This window comes from Rhinolophus ferrumequinum, chromosome 20 (assembly GCF_004115265.2).
Source record: "Rhinolophus ferrumequinum isolate MPI-CBG mRhiFer1 chromosome 20, mRhiFer1_v1.p, whole genome shotgun sequence".
Lineage (NCBI taxonomy): Eukaryota > Metazoa > Chordata > Mammalia > Chiroptera > Rhinolophidae > Rhinolophus > Rhinolophus ferrumequinum.
The window spans coordinates 49197464-49214351 of NC_046303.1; the positions used below are offsets into that span (position 1 = coordinate 49197464).

The 16888-nt window shown below is 46.7% G+C and overlaps 1 protein-coding gene across 3 annotated transcripts in view; it reads right to left on the reverse strand.

The window, feature by feature from the left end:
• Positions 1 to 15483, reverse strand: part of ATXN7L1 (ataxin 7 like 1) — a 216592-nt gene extending 201109 nt beyond the window's left edge. For all 3 annotated transcript variants that reach the window (XM_033088591.1, XM_033088590.1, XM_033088600.1), the window contains exons 1-2: positions 15278 to 15483; positions 14698 to 14766 (exon numbers count right to left, since the gene is read on the reverse strand). In XM_033088591.1, the coding sequence (XP_032944482.1) occupies positions 14698 to 14766; positions 15278 to 15458 (250 nt within the window). In that variant the 5' untranslated portion in view covers positions 15459 to 15483. The remainder of the gene's footprint in view (positions 1 to 14697; positions 14767 to 15277) is intronic.
• Between the last annotated feature and the right edge of the window lie 1405 nt (positions 15484 to 16888).

The window sequence follows — 16888 nt, forward strand, 5'->3', positions numbered from 1 at the left end:
ACATATCTACAACAGGGAGAGGTCACCACCGACCAAGTGATCAATACCTAACAATGGACTGCCCTGACGTCATGCGCCCCCTGATGAGATGCATAAGGAAGTGCTCAGAATCACCTGGGACAGAGTTCTTGTCAAAATGTCAAGTCTGAATCTGAGACTTTAGCTCTAACTTGCAGTATGGGGGACAAACGGCATAGAATAAGAAGGTAAATGACACCATGAGGAAGTGATTAGACCGGTCAGAATGTGAAGCATTTTACACACACACACACACACACTCACACACACACTCACACACACAGAAATACATGTATACATACATACACACATTCAGAAGGCACTGTTCTAGACTAAAACTAACGAGACATAACAACCAAAATGCAATGCACAAACCTTGATAGGATCCTGGTTATATGTATTTTAGAGAGCAGCTATGAAAAAAGCAGCTATAAACTTTTGGGGGGATGGACAATATGGGAAATTTGAATAGGAACTAGATATTAGATGTTATTAAGGGACTGCTATTAGTTTCCGAAGTATTAGGGTGGTGCAAAAGTAACTGCGGTTTTTGCAATTATTTTTAACTTTTTAAATCGCAGTTACTTTACCAACCTAATATGATCCTGGTATTATGATTAAGTAGGAGAATGCTTTTATTTTTAGGAAATGCATGCTGAAGTATTTAGAGGCAAAGTGTCAGGCAGCCTGCGACTTACTTCCAAATGGTTCATACATACATATTTATATAAGATGAGGCTCTGAGAACTTTAATTGCTCAAGGTTATAAAATTAAGATGTGTCAAAATGATAAATATTTAAAGGTGAAGTGTCACGATGTCTACAACCTAGTTTCAAATGGTATAAAACATATATCTTTATAAGAAGGCAAATAAGATGAAATGTGGACTAATTTTTAACTCTAAGTGGTACATACATGAATGACCATGGTACTATTATTTTTTTACACGTTCGAAAACTTTTACAATTAACATTAAGATGGAGGGGCAAAAAAGAAAATCTGAACTGAAACTTTAGGCTGCTCAGAGGTGTCTGTGGCTCTGGGCCTCAATGGTGGCACTTTTCCACGGACTTTTCATTGCTGACGGAGAAACCGGTGGAGGGTCCCGAGCTGGGCCTGTTTGCCTTGTGGCTGCAAATATCACCTGAACAGAAACTTTAGTAGGAGTCCTGCCAGTTCTTGGAATCTCAACAACTCTCAAATATCAGGTGATAAATCAAAGAAACGCATAGGTCATTTCCAGACTACTTTTAAAAATGAAAATACTTATAAATGTAGAGTTGTTTAAAGGATATAGAGTTTCAGTTTTACATGATGAAAAGAATTCTGGGGACTGGCTGCACAACAATAAGAATGTGCTTCAACGATTGAACTGTACCTCTAAAAATGGTTAAGATGGTATTTATGTGATTTGTATTTTACCATAATTGAAAAAGAGAAAAGAAATTAAAATGCAGGTATAGCAAGACATGTACCTGGAAAACAAATTGGATGCCTAGACAAACCGTAATACTCCACTGGTTGAAAATAACTCAGGAAAGAAAGAGGGAAGACATGGTCCCTCATGTCCACCTCTACAAGATTACAAAGCAGTTGTGAAAATAAGACACCAGGTAAACAATGGATTGCTTCTGCAGACAATCAAATGGCCATGAAGTGTAACATGTAGGGGCCAAAGTGCGTGGTGGGTACAGCCAGCAGTACGGGGTCCAGAGGAGGTCCAGGGTGTGCAGCCTGAGAGGCTGGGGAAGGCTTCCTCAGAGAGAGAATGTGGCCTGGGCCCTGCAGAAGGAGAGGCATTCATGTGCGGGGAAGGAACTAGAAGCAGAGGACCCCCACAGAGGCAAAGACTGGGACAGGGAAGGAACATGGTTCGTCCAAAAGGCTGTCAGAGGCAAACCATCTGTCAGGATTTGAAAGGACTGAGGCATGGCGGACCTGGAACACTGTGTTAACTGTGGTCGATGGGGAAGTGATGAAAGCGTTTCACTTGAGGAACAACCTGATCAAATGTAACTTTTCGGGAGATTGAGTTTGAAGTGGGATGTGGGGAAGATGGAGACAGGGAGGCCAAATAAGCAGCTCTTATAAAAATCTAGGTAGGCTGTGAGGCAGGCCAGGCTGGGGTGGGGGCTGAGGAAGTGGAAAGAAATGGAGAGGTGCTCTGAAGACGGAGCGGAGGGTAGGAGGGAGGGAGAGCCTTCCTAAGGACAGTGGATAACAGAAGATGCACAGGGTCCAGGGGCTCTGGGTGCAGTAAGGACACTCACAGGGGGCTGTCAGCCAGAGGGCTGAGCCAAGCACGCTGTGGAGACGAGGTCGCACTGGAGGTAGAAGTGCCAGAATCACCACGCGGAGGAACGCCCTAGGTGTGAGCAAGAGGAAGGGTGAGCAGACAGAGCAAGCTGGAGGAAGGAGCTGGCAGAAGAGGCTTAAAGGTAGGTGTCAGCAAAACTTTGGTAAAGCAAATACGGTTTTCAAAAAGCCCGAGGGCAGGGGCGGCCGGATGGCTCAGTTGGTTACAGCACGAGCTCTGAACAACAGGGTTGCCAGTTTGATTCCCACATGGGCCAGTGAGCTGCGCCCTCCACAACTAGATTGAAGACAACGAGCAGCCGCTGAGCTTCCAGAGGGGCAGCCAGATGGCTCAGTTGGTTAGAGCGTGAGCTACTAACAACAGGGTTGCCGATTCAATTCCCGCATGGGATGGTGGGGTGCTCCCTCGGCAACTAAAGATTGAACATGGCAACTGGACGTGGAGCTGAGCTGCACCCTCCACAACTAGATTGAGGGACAATGACTTGGAGCTGATGGGTCCTGGAAATACACACTGTTCCCTAATAAAGTCCTGGAAATACACACCGTTCCCCTTCCCCAATAAAATCTTAAAAAAAAAAAAAAGCTCTACGGCAGTCTACTATCTAATGAAAACCCCAATAATAATTCGGCCCCTAATCGAAGGCTGGATTATTATAGGGTTTGCATGAAACGGGGTAGATCTCTATCTTCAATTGTCTTCTGCCATTAAGTGTTTGGTCTGAGCCTCTGAAAGTGGCAGATCCCGTTTCTGTCAAGGATTTTGCGGTCAAGGTCAAGGGTGTAGCTCAAGGGCGCAGAAGCCTCAGCTAACAGGGCTGTCATGGATGGGTAGCCAAAGGGGGCCAATCTCACCCAAACATGAGCAGTTTCACTTTCCTGGTGTTTCCTTTCTTCCTGCCAGTCAGGACAGATTCTGCCACGTGTGACTTGGCCCTTACCAGAAGGATCAAAACACCAGCCAGCAGACCAAGCGGTCTGGGGTCTGTCAAAGAAACCCCACACTGATGAGGCCACTGAGTAGGTGAAGGGACAGCGCTGAAGAGGAAACACATGTCAAGGGCTCCCCTGGTCTCTGAAACCACTGGGGAGGGAGGCAGGGGAGAGAGAGAGAAAGAGAGGGAGAGCGAGAAATACCAGCTCCTCCAGGATTAGCCAGGTCCCTGAGCAGGAGATGCTAAATGCGCTGGTTAAGGGAGAGTAGGTCAAGTCCGAAGTCACGGACGGGCATTCCCGCATCGCCCTGTCCCCAATGTGCGAGGCATTCTGTGCCTTTCTTAGCCGCTCCAGTCAAAACATCTTCTTTGTCCCTGCCCCTCAGAGCCAGTGACAACGAGGGCATCACTGTGGCTGAAGAAGGGAAAGGTCTTTCACACCCACTTAGCAGGACATCCCCATCAAAAGGCCATCTCTAAGTGGCAATATTGAAAAGCTATCTCTGTTCCATCATCCAAAGGAGCAAACCCGGCCGGCTGGTGGCTCAGGTGGTTGGAGTGCTGTGCTTCTAACGCCGAGTTCGCAGGTCTGATTCCCACATGGGCCCGTGAGCTGTGCCCTCTACAGCTAAGACTGTGAATAATGGCTCTCCCTGGAGCTGGGCTGCCGTGGGCTACCGTGTGGTGCCATGAGTGGCCGGCGGCCAGCGTGAGTGGCCGGTGGCCAGCGTGAGTGGCCGGCAGCCAGCGAGAGCTGCCGTGAGCTGCTGTGAGCGGATGACCGACGACCGACGACCGGCGACCTACGGCCTCAGCCGGGGGGAGCGCAAGGCTCATAACACCAGCATGGGCCAGGGAGCTGTGTCCTACACAACTAGACTGAGAAACAACGGCTTGAAACAGAGTGTGGGGGCGTGAGGGTGGGGGAAGAAGGGGGGAAAAAGAAAGGAGCGAGAACCCTTCAAAAAAACACTAAAAATCCCAACGCCAAGAAGGAAACTGAAAAGTGGCCTAGAAGATGTTCAAAAGAGGAAAAGGAGAGAGAGAAATCATCACTCTAGATAGATGCCCCTGGAGTTGCTTGGCAACCATCTTTGCTAACACCTTCTCCCCAAAAGGAACAGTTTGAGTCAGCTCCTGAGATTTCCCTGAGGCTCGGACACTAACCAAAGCAGGGGCCTTGGGATGAGAAAGTATTTCACTGAGGGGGAGACCTGGGGCCCTCTCAGCAGGCCACTGCTTACAAACACCAGGGGAAAAACCTATTTTGCTTAAAGATTATGCTCTCTGAGGCAGGACTGATACTAGGGTGAGGCGCCCAGGGTGCACCATTTAAGGAAGCCCTCACTCAGTGCTCACAGGAGCCTGCACGTGCGCCTCCTTAAATGTGTGTCCTGGGTGCCCCACCTACCTGATCTCATCCTCCCGCTGCTCCTAGAACAACAGTATGACACAGTGCTTAAGAGTATAGCCTCTGGAATCAGCTTGCCTCTGGGTTGAAATCCCAGCTCTATTACTTCCCAGCTGTATCACCTTGGGTAAATCTCTTAACCTCTCTGAGCCTCAGTTTCCTAATCTCTAAAATGGGGTTGACCAATCTCATAGGATGGTCATGAGGATTAAATGAAAAAATGTACATTTAGTCTTGTGCCTGGCTAAATGTGCCTAGCCTTGTGCCAAGTCACTGTCCAGTAAATGGTAGCTAGGACTTTCATTTTTAAAAACACACAAGCAGCTCCCCAGAACCTCTTAAACTGGACCTGTGGCATCCAAATCTCTAGGGGTTGTCCTAGTGTCTCTGCTTTTAGAAAGCTTCACAAAGCCTTCTCAAGGTGGGAGGGGTTGAGAGCCACTTCTTGTACCCAGTGAACAGTGGTTCTCAAACTCCAGTGAACACCAGAGCCACCTGGGGAGGCTGTTTAAAATACCCGACTCCTGTACCCCACTCCCATTCCTTCTGGTTTAGCATGACTGCATCCTAGGATGCTAACCACCTAGGCGATTTGAACACAGGGGCCCCCAAATGGCCACACTTTGGAAAACTGAAACTGATTCACTCTTGAAAACTAATAGCACAGAGACTTCAGTCCAACTTCTTTTGTTTTTATTCCTGGCGTCCTTAAAGAATCGGGGACAAATTTCGACCTATGATGCCCAGTGAACCCCACGCATACTCTGGAACAGGAAGGAGACGTCTGTCCCCTGAAAGTGGCAGCTCTGCTAAGGCAAGGAAGACCCAAGTACCTGGTAAAAGTAACAATCATCATAACAAAAGCTTACATTATTGAGTACTATGGTATGCCAGATAGTATCCCATTTATTTTCACAACAATCCTGAGAGCTACCATTATTCCTATTCTGAAAATGACGAAATTGAGGCTCAGAAAAGTTATCTTTTCTTCTTACTACACAGCTAGTAAGTGATTGACTCAAGATTTAAATAATGCTCCATGAAACTTCCAAGTCTGCAATGCCAATGAAACTTTTATGGTAAAATTTACAAAACACAAAATTTACATTTTAACTATTTTGAAGTGTATATAGCTCACTCACCACCACCCCTCTGCGGAAATCTTTCATCTGTTCCAACTAGAATCTGCACCCATTAAACAGTAGTTCTCCACTTCCTTCTCCCCGCAGCCCCTGGCATCTACCTTTCCACTCTCTGTCTCTGTGAATTTAACTATTCTAGGAACCTCATATAAGTGGAATCACACAGTATTTACCTTGAGTGGCCAATATACTCTGGGAAAGAGCTAGACACCATCTTGGTCGGACAGGACCAACCTAGGAAGGTGTCTCAGCCAGGTGCATACCTTGGTTAGTGTAATCAGTCTGGGTGTCCTGCCTCCCCACCTCCCCCGTCAGCACTCCTTGATCTACATGTACTGGTGTACTGGGGTAGGGTCACACAGCTATCCCACTTCTGCCACCCCCCAGCCAAAGGTGTCCTTGCACTATTAATGTTCAGAGAACCACAACTAGCTTCACATAGCAGGTACCCTAATAACTGCTTCTATGTTCGAAGAGACCATCACCGCGTCACATTTATCTTCCGCATTATGGTGATCTGGTGTCACTTTGTTCTGCCCTAGAGAGTATTTATTTGGTTTTCTATTTTTCTTGAAGCACCTGATTCCTAAAATTGGCAAGCAGAATTGTGTTATGAAACCACAGGTACAAGGATAAAGTATCTACATAAAAACAAAAGCTTTCCCACAGTGGAATTTCAGGTTTACTTAGAGGCAACTGGATGAGCCAAGTCTAGCCCTGAATGGCAAGGATCCACAGCCTGCCCACTTGCAGAAAGGGATTTCCCGGGCTCTCATCATTAGTTCAAGAGCCTCAGGGTCCAAAACCAGGTCCATTTGGCTGAAGTGCCAATCTGAGTTCTGCTAGAGGAAACAAGCCAAACAGCGTTAGCTGGGAGCCCATCATCGGCAGAACGTTGCACCCAGGGTTTTAGGACAGAGGCATGGAAGTCAGTCCACGATATCCAGTTTGTACAACTCAGAAAAAAGCCAACCCATTGGTCCACCCACTGTCTCCATCTGGTTATGCTTGATTGCCGCAGTCACCGGCAGACTCCCAGTGTCAAGCCCCGCAGACTCCCCCACGGACCCTCTGAGGCGAGACAGAGTGTGGACTCCCAAGAAGCACCCCACACTGGGGGAGTTGGATGCCCCCCCTGGGCTCTGTTTTGCCACTGGAGGAACCGCAGGCCCAGGGAGACCGGTCAGTTCAGGGCTACGCGGCTAGGGGGAGGGGCAGCAGTCAGCAAGTGGGGGCTCCTCTTCCACTTCTAGTGGGGTCTGTCTCGGTCTCTGTGGTCCAGGGGGTGCTTCAGTCCCTCCCCCTTATTCCAGAGTTTTCTCAGCAGTGTCTCGTCCGAGAATAGTCGTTAAGTTGTTCTTCTTGTGAGGAGGAGTGAAGTCAGGAATGACTTCCGTTGCCATCTGGGTGACGCCACCTCTACTGCAGTCAGTAGAGGAAACTACCTCATAGTTTCCAGGTGTGAACACTGGGCTACCTCAGAGCGTGGGGTCACTGGATACAAGAGATTTGACGAGGACTAGGTCTCACTGTGTTTACTACTACCATTTATGTCTACTTCAGGATGCCACGAAGGGTCCTGAGTGAAAGGTTAGCCCAAAGGATATAAACACGACGTACCCAGAATTCCATGCAGAAACTGAATCTGCCTAACTTTTCTAAATCAATTCTGAAGCAGAGACAACAGGCCCCTGTGAACAACTGGCTAGAGTGAACACGCCGAATAGTCCTAAATAATGCTGTAGACCACGTGGCACACAGATCAGAAGCCCTCAGGAATGACACCTTCCTCTACCCTTCCTGCTTTCTAATCCACAACCAGAAATCCTGAAACTAGCCCCTCTGCTTTCCATCATGTGCACCCCTATTTCAGACAAGTCCGATGGGTAATCACACTGCACAGAACGCCAGTCGTATTTTCAGCCTGACTTTAAATATAAACTGAAATCCTTAATGCTTCACTTGACATCAGGGGCCACTGTGTAATAAACGCCATCATCATCAGACTCGATGCCTTGGGGGCTCCTCCACCCACAGTGAGGGAGGGGAGGCCACCCAGAATTAGAATCTGGACCTCACTACTGTCACCATTTTCTGCAGAATGGAGCTAAAGATTTGGAGGAGCCCCATGGAAACCTCTGGAGGCGAGCTCCTTGAGGGAAGGTCTTCTCTCTTCAGATCCTTCTGAATGTAGCCCAGTGCCAGGGGCAGTCGCAGCTCCATACATGTCTGCTGAGTATTCAGCAATAAGGCCGCCTCACCTGGAATGTAGGCCTAAGACATGGACAGAGTAGCAGAATATTTCTGTGAATATTTTAGTCTACTTTTCTTGTGTTCTTGCCTTGCCAGCTTCAGCTTACACCAGTGATTCTCTATCACCATGAGTTTGCCCCCTTAGGGAGCCTGGACAATGTCTGGATACATTTTTGGTTGTTTCAACTTGTGGGAGGCGGAGGTACTGCTGGAGTCCAGTGGTGGAGGCCAGAGACGCTGCTACATAGCCTACGAGGCACAGGACAGTCCCCACCACAAAGAAGCGGTGCCACTGCGAGGAAGTTTATACTACACTCTGCTTTGCTATCTTCCCTCCAGCAACAGACATTTTAGTTTCTAGAATATTCTATATTCTTTCACACTTTGGGCCGTCACAAACGTTGTTTCCTTTAATTCCACCATGCCCAGCCCTGCACATGGATAACTTTCATTGATCCTCCAGGTTTCAGTGTAAATAAAATTTCCTCAGGAAGGCCTTCCCTGAGCCCCTGACCTAAATTAAGTCCTTCTACCAAGCCTTCCGACAGCACCGCAAATTCCCCTTTCAGAGAACTCACCACAGCAGCCATGACTTTTTTAATGTCTGCTTTTGCTGATACGGTGGAACCACCACGAGGCAGTGGCTGCGCTTTTTCATCGCTATATCCGCAGGCCTAGCCCAGTGCTGGCACACGGTTGAGAGTTCACTCCGTCTCAAATGCACAATGGAGGCCAAGAAAGCAGGAGGGGGTATTAAAACTAAGCAAGACACCCAGAGGCTTAAATTATCATCCTACTATGCAGGCACCAAAAAGAGAATGTGGCAGCGCCTTATGAATTGATATGGACCCCTCTCTAAGATGAAAGGAAATGGCAAGATACTAGGCAATACTTATAGTATGTTATCATCCGCACGGGAAAACAAGAAGAAAAAACTATTCATGTGTCTACTTGAACGCACATAGAATATCTCTGGAAGGATACACAAGCAGCTGGGGACGGGGGAGGAGGGAGATTTCCTTTCACTGCATATCCTTTTGAATTTTGTAACATGTGAACATTAATTTAAAAAATAAGAATCATTTAAATGTGTGTACATGCACATTTGTGTGTGTATGTAACAGTTTACATCTAGAGGTAAAAAAGTTATTCTTGTAGAATAACCTCTGATGAGAACCCAGCACAATGTAACTGTGTTTAGAAGGCAGTAGCATATACAGTATTTCAAAGTGTGCCCAGACTGCCTAACTTCCAGCTTTGGAAGGAGCCAGAGCCACATTTTCTCCACATGAGAACCCAAGCACATGGAAATACATATAATGTGTGTATAAGACATACTCACTTAGAAGCTAGGTGGTTTTGAAAATACCCTCTCTCAGCTTTGCTGTCTTGGTCATGGCACCCCACCCCCGTTCTCCACTGGTTGGATGCAACTGTAAAGCTTATTCATTCTCCAAGCCCTTACTTCTCCTCCTTTTCATCTTCCCTTCGTACCACCGTTAGGCCACTCGGTCTCTCCTGTCCTTTCATCCCAAATGCTGGACAGGAGAAAAGTGACAATAATGAACCATTAAAGTGAACAAATGTTGCTGCTTGTTAGCAAAAGGGGAGGAAGGAAGGCTTAATGGAAAAAGAAGTTGAAATTAATGGTGAAAATGAGGTTTATCTGTGTAATCTGTGGACTTGGTGTCGTCCCATGTCCTATTAGCATAGATAACGGAGTTGTCTGTGTAATGATAAAGCGAAGCCCTCCACAGTTTCCCATAAATCTCCACCAGCTTTTGCTGGCTTCCCTGGCTTGGATTCTAGGAACACTTCACTCTTCCCATGTCAGCTGCCATCTTTTCCTCCAATTTGCTCCCATCCAGCCATAACTGAGAGACTCCTAAATTTGAACTGAACATGTTCTCACATTCCCTGCTTCCTCCTGTGTTCCAGCCCAATTCCACCAGCATCTCAGGAGAAAAGCTAACTCTTATAGTCACAGCAAGATCTTACTGGCTCCCGAACAGTTTTCAAATTGGAATCATTCCATAAGTTTACCTACATCAAGTCAAAACATCTGGGACCATTAAAACACAAATCCCCAAAGTAACTAGTAGGGCTTCCAAAAGACCCAAGCAAAGCTCTGTTGCGGACTTTCTTTTCCCAGTGATCAGATGAAACAACGTGTTGATCATTTTAAAAATTATTTTTTAGACCTCCAGGTCCCCAGAAAGAACTTTGTAAACACTTCTTAGCCATAGGCCCATAGGAATATTTTCTCTAGCTCTTGATAAAACTTATCAATGACTACACATTAACTGCATTCCATTAAAAACATGGATATCATATTATCAGTTTTAAAAAAATCATTAGTGTTATAAAATTATAGCACGGTTTACTCTAACAATGAAATTTCTGATACAGTCTATCTTTTCCATTCATCACTAATTACTTAAAAATCCCAGTTAATTATAATAAAGTTTCCTAGAAATAGCTTCATTAATAAATGATGATAATGATAACATTTAAAAAACAATAAAGGCAAACATCCATTAAGTGCTTACTGTTCTAAACTCTTTTGTATTATCTCAGTTAATCCTCACAACAACCTTGCTATTATCTCCATTTTAAACAGTCCAGGACACTTAGGAGCCATATGCATGCGCCCTGCTCCTTATTCACAAATTGACATTCTTAAAAAAGTTCAGGTGAAGCAATTAGAAAAGGGGAACAGCTTTCTAAATCATAGAGCTTTCCCCCCAATTAGCTTGAATAAAGTCTTCAGGTAAATCTATGAAGCTAGAGAGAAAATTATTTTAAAAGGTTAGCTAGATAAATGGCCTTCCTTGGAATTTTCTATCATAAATGCATTTCATATCTCAGATCAGGCCAACAAGGTTTCTGGGACCCCGCTTCTGAGGAAAGCTCAGTGCCTGACTGATCCACGCTGACCGAGGTCAGCGCACTCTCCACATGGGAACACATCACCCTGGGTTTTGAACTCAAACCCTCAGCCATCTCAGTCTGAAAGGCCATACACCATTCACAACTATGCTTGCGTATGACATGCAGTGACTTTTTTTGCCACCACGAGATTATAAAATGCGAAAATAAACCCAGTATGTAGTAGTTTAAGATATTTTTAATGTGAGGCTTTGGGTTTGGTTTTTTTTTTAAGTTTTTTCAAAAACAGCCTGTCTGGTATGACTGCATCTCAAGTGTAGGTACATTCAATAGAGAAACTGAGGTTCAGAGGTCAGAAAGGGGACCTTGGAGGATATTAAACCCCACTTCCTTACTTCACAAGTGAGAGAATAGGCCCAGAGAAGGGAAGTGATGTTCCAAGGTCATACATGGGAACGTAGGAAGCTGACTTAGAGCCCTGTCTCCTGATCCTTTCACCACACAGGCTGCCCTCGCCATCACCCCATATGACCACATCCATACATGGAATTAGCAGCACCTGCTACCCAGGTGATGACTTGGCAAGGTTCAAAAGTATTTGCCAAATTCCTCTTGACTTCAATTTTAGCCAACTTTGGACAAAATAATAACATTGGTGTGAAGATATTATTACCGAGATTTCAAAGCACTTAGTTAACATTTCCTACTGATATAGGTAGAGAACTGAAGCACCAAAAAGGTTAAAGGAATGAGGAATGGAGAAGGAACAATAATCAGGTTATTTAAAAAGTTCGCATCCTTCTAGTGTCTTCTGAAGCTGTGGCCAGAGAGAGACAGAAGGCAAAACGATTCTTTTTTCACATTTCCAGCCTAATTTCCCTCCCTGAGCTTAGTCTATAAAAAAACAATGCATCACAACAATGCTCACAGCAGCATTATACACTATAGTTAAAGGCAGACATAAGTCAAATGTCCATCGACAGATAGATAAACAAAATATGGTATGTACACACAATGGAATATTATTCGGCTGTAAAAAGGAATGAAATTCTGACTTATGCTGCAACATGGATGAACAGTGAAAACACGCTGAGTGAAATAAGCCTGTCACAAAGGGACAAATACTGCATGATATATACATATATCTAGAATAGGCGACTTCATAGAGACAGAAAACAGAATAGAGGTTACCAGGGCTGAGGGGGAGAGAGGAGTGGGGAATTGAGTACGACAGGTACAGGATTTTTGGTTGGGAAAATTTAGGAAATGAGTAGTAGTGATGGTTGTACGACATTGTGAATGTACTTAGTACCACCGAATTGTCCACTTTAAAATAGTTAACATGGTAAATTTTATATTATGTTTATTTTATCGCAATAAAAATAACATATCAAAATCTGGATCATAGCCCTTCATTTCTCAATTGGAGTTCCTAAGCTTTATTTTATTCATTCATTGCTATTAAAGCCCAGATTTCCTCTCAAGCCCTGCTTTCCACCAACATGACCGTGAGGTCATGGTCAATCTACGTACGTTCACACACATACATAAACACAACCACACCTAAGTCACTCTGTGTCCTGCGGAGACCCCTCACAAACGCGCAGTTATCCATCCTGAGACCTCCCACATGAAGCCTCCAACAAGAAGGCCCATGGCAAAAGTAATACAGTCAGTGTTTCTGGAGATCCTGGCAATAAACACCGTGACACACAGTCTCAGCTCGACCCTTACATTCCTCACAATGGGTGTGTGTGTGTGTGTGTGTATTTAGTATACATGTACTCTATCTGTAAAGAAAGCTGTGTGCATACACCAGGAAGACCTTCCGGAATTGCTAACCCAAGTCTGCTCCACCAGGCCCATGAACAAAGAGATTTCAGCCCATGCATGGGTATTTGGTGAACTCAGCAATTGCGTGTTACACTGAACAGTGGGTGTCCTTAATGCAAATACATATAATTAGGAGCTAAATCTTTGTACCTTTACAGGACAAAGGACATAATAAGCAAAATGTACCACATGTGACTTCTGAGGAAAGGAGAGCTTTTCATTTTTCCTTAAAAGAATCTATTTCTCATGAGGCAAAGAGAATCTGAGAACAAGAGTCTTTTGAAATAGAAGCAGGAAGGAGGGTGCAGAATATGAGTTGTGTGTGTTATAGTCATAACTGATCACCAGGCGTGAGAAGTGCCAATTCTGTGTCACACCATGACCTTTACTCAACTTTAATTTAAACATTTTTACAACCTCATCTTCTTTCATGGAAACCTTTTCATTGCCAGTGGTCTGATAACTGAGTCCCATAAGCTTTTAAAGGTCTCAAGAGCTTGTGAAGAAAACCAATCTCTGGTATACTTTCCATTGCCAACACACATGGACATTTAGCACAAATAAGCTGCCACTTGTAAGAAGTCCACTTGACTTCATTCCCTTGTGCATCCTAAAGACACGTCAAGATCACACTAAGATATTTAGAGGCAAACATCTTTAGAATAAGGTTTCATTCCCAATCAAAGTGCTTAATTAGCAGAATCACTATGCTAGAGAACTGTCCTTGAATATGCATGCATTTTAACCTCCATGTTATTTTTTCTCTGAAGCATAAATTTTGCTCTCACTGGATGGTCAGGGAAACGATTGGCACAGAAAACAGACTGTCTTAGGTATCAGTCCACAAAATGAGTTCCATCTTTCCAAGCAGGTTTCAGCTGCCTTATAGGATGATATCCTGTTTTATGGGGAGACCATTTTTTGGAGTCTAATGGCCTTTTCTCCATTCACTTTGGATGAGCAATGCCTCTATGGCCTAGTTATGGCTGAATTCTTTCAACACTTCCCACCAACTTCTTCTGGCCCCTCATGCCATCCTCCCTCCCCCAATTTCAACCAATGATGTTTACAAGACATCAGTCAGTAAATCACAATTCAAATGAACCCATCCATTTGTTCAGCAGAAAGTGGCCTCTGGAGTTGCTCCGCACGAAGCCCATAGGCCAGAGTTACATATGGTAGGCTTGCAAACACAAACGGGATATGATTTATTTATGACGACCATGTGCGTTTGTTGCCCAGTTCCAGCAGGCTGTGGCTTCACTCGCCTGCCTCAGTCTGGGATGACCTCTCTACTCACTGTGTCCTATTTCAGGTGCTTTCCATGCTGGGGAAAGAGAGATGGGCCAACGGCTGGGGGGCTGCACACGCAGATGTCCCTAACCCTGCTGGCCACATAACAATCCGGGACCAAGCACAAAGTGGGCCCAATGTAACTTGCTGCAAAGGTTTGCTATGTACCATGGGTTTCAGTGGAGAATGGAGCAGTAACTGCTGGAATGACTGACCATGTGGGGTTCACTAAACTGTTGTGTATTTACCCACAGGAAGGCTGGGATGCTTGTGAGGGGAACCCCAGTCCTCATTTCATAGTTTCAACTCCCCACCATTTGGCAATGATGCTGCAAAGGTGAATGGCAGATAGGCATCAGAAGGTCCAAATGTGGACTTCAGCTGAAGTGCAGTAAACTTCTGCCTCCAACAGCCTCCCCCTTTTTACCCCCCAGTTGTATTTATACTTTGAAAGAAGTTAACACGAAGCAGTAGTCACCTGGGCGTGCTCAATTTTTGACAAGCCTTAGTCACTCTGTACCCAGCAGAACAATTCACATTATAGTCGAAATCCTGTGAAGATTCTGCCACACATGCTAACACTAAAATGCCAGTAGCTCCACTTACCTTCTTTATTAAGCCTCATAACCTCCCTGCTTTTTCCACCCTCTTTTCCAGCCTCTTCTAAATCTACATCTGCAGATGAAAAAGAAAAGGAAAAGAGAAAATAAGGGAAAAAAGCAAAAAAAGGGGGGGAGCCAAAGTCAAGGGGGGAAGGGAGAGTGTTTATTTGCACACAGATGGATATAAATACTGTATATGAAAATCTTTCCAAAATTGACAATGCAACGTTTTCTCCCAAGTCCGGATTTCCATCTACCTGGCCCAGATAGGTACCAAAAAAACTATGCAAGCAGCAACAGAGTAGCCTTTTAAACAGATACACCGTGGGGCTGTGAAAGCCCACCCCGCGGGATGCCACGGGGAGCCGGGAACAGACAGACAGACAGACAGCCCTGGCAGCAGGGCCTCTCTCTGTGCATTGATGATCTGTCTCTGTGTGTATTTATTTAGAGAGAGAGGGAGAAGCATGGAGGACACCGGGGGCCACTCTCTCTCTCTCACACACACACTTTTTCCCAGTGGCTCTAGGTGAATGGAAAGGTTACAGGATAATAAAAGGAGGAGGAGGCGGTGGGGTTCTTACTGTCGGAGCAGTGTAATTTGGCGGCGTCGATCCAGGAGGACCAGGGTTTGCCCAGAAACGCCTCCGGACTGGGCACTTTGCGATCCAGTGTCGCCATTGCTCTTCCTTCTTGTTGCTTTTTCCCTGTTCCTTCGGCAGCAGCAGCCGAGAGACACGGGATTCGAGAACGCTCCGACGTCATCTTCGGAACGTTCCGACATTGAGTGTTCTGAAAGGGGGAGGGAGGGAGGGACGGGAGGAGGGAGGCGGGGAGGAGGAGAGAGCGAGAGGAGGAGGAGCCGGCGCCCGAGCGCCCGCAGCCGGCTGGGCTCGGCTCGCTGCGCCCAGCGCCGCCAGAGGCAGCAGAGAGGCGCCGGAGCTCCGCGCCCGCCCTCCCGCCCGCCCGCCAGGGAGGGGCCGCGCGGCCACACCAGCGCCGCGTGCCGGGGACCAGAGGCTGCCGCGCGCCGGGGCGCGGAGATGCAGCGCCGCCGCAGCCAACGCCTGCACCCGGCCGCCCCGAGCCCGGGTCGGAGGGGCCGGGGCGGGGCGCGGGGGGCTGAACCAGGAGAGGCGAGACCTGGCACCGTAAGAAGGATGGTCTTTCCCGCAGAGTTGCCGCTAGAGAACGGAAAGTTTTTGCATGCAGCCCTTCCAGCGTGTCCTTCCCTAGCCAAGTCCCTGTCGCTTAGAGTGAGGAGCCCCTGCGAGCATCCTCGCGGCTTAGTGGGCAGGAGACGAGCAGGTTGGCACCCCCCTCTACCACCCTAAGCCAGAGAAGGGACTCTGGTGACCTCGCCTCCACGCCACCACCCCCTTTACCCTTTCTTCTCTTTCACGGTGGACCTTGGACCGTGGAGGATTCTGCGGAAGCCTTTGGGAGCTGAGACTGGAGGGTGGATGGAAGTGGTTCTAAAAAGCAGGTGAGTTTGGGGCGAGAGGAGCTGCCTTCCCATCTCAGGTTGCGGGTCATGGAAAGCCCAAACTCCGCGTCCGGTGCCCCCAGATTCTCTGCGCGGCGCGCGTCTCTGGCTCGCAGAGAACCACTGCGTAGACTTTGTTCCGGGATCACAACAGCGGGAGAGCAATTCACCGACTCCCGGAACGTGAGGCTTAGTGGCCCGAGCTCCTGGAGCAATTTTCAGCGCTCCCTACGGTGAGACGAGGATGGCCGGGACTAGCGCAGGAAACCTGCGGCCAGGAAGCGGATTCCTGGGGGAATTCACTGTAGGCTTAACTGCTCCAGCCAGCCAGAAAGAAAGCGTTAGATTTCCTCTGGATTCTGGACGTCTGGTGCTTTGAGATTTCCCCCCTCTCCCTAGGGGTAGGTAATAAAGGCCTTAAAAGGTCCTTCGGTATCTCTTTTTATATATTAAAAAAAAAAAAACAAAAACCATCCTTTTGTTTACTCGGACTCACCTGAAACATGGACACTCCCCCACAATACTGTTTCCTCTATTTCCCCAGCACCCTTTTCTTTCTTAACATTTTTGTTTCTGCCCATGGCTGAAGCGCACCATTTGAAGTTGCTCTGTACTGACTTGGTTCCGCCCTGGCTGTGCCATCTAATTTCCCTGCACCTGGCATCCTGTACCTGAGAGCCAGGCTTAGATGGGCGACGGAGGAGGAGTT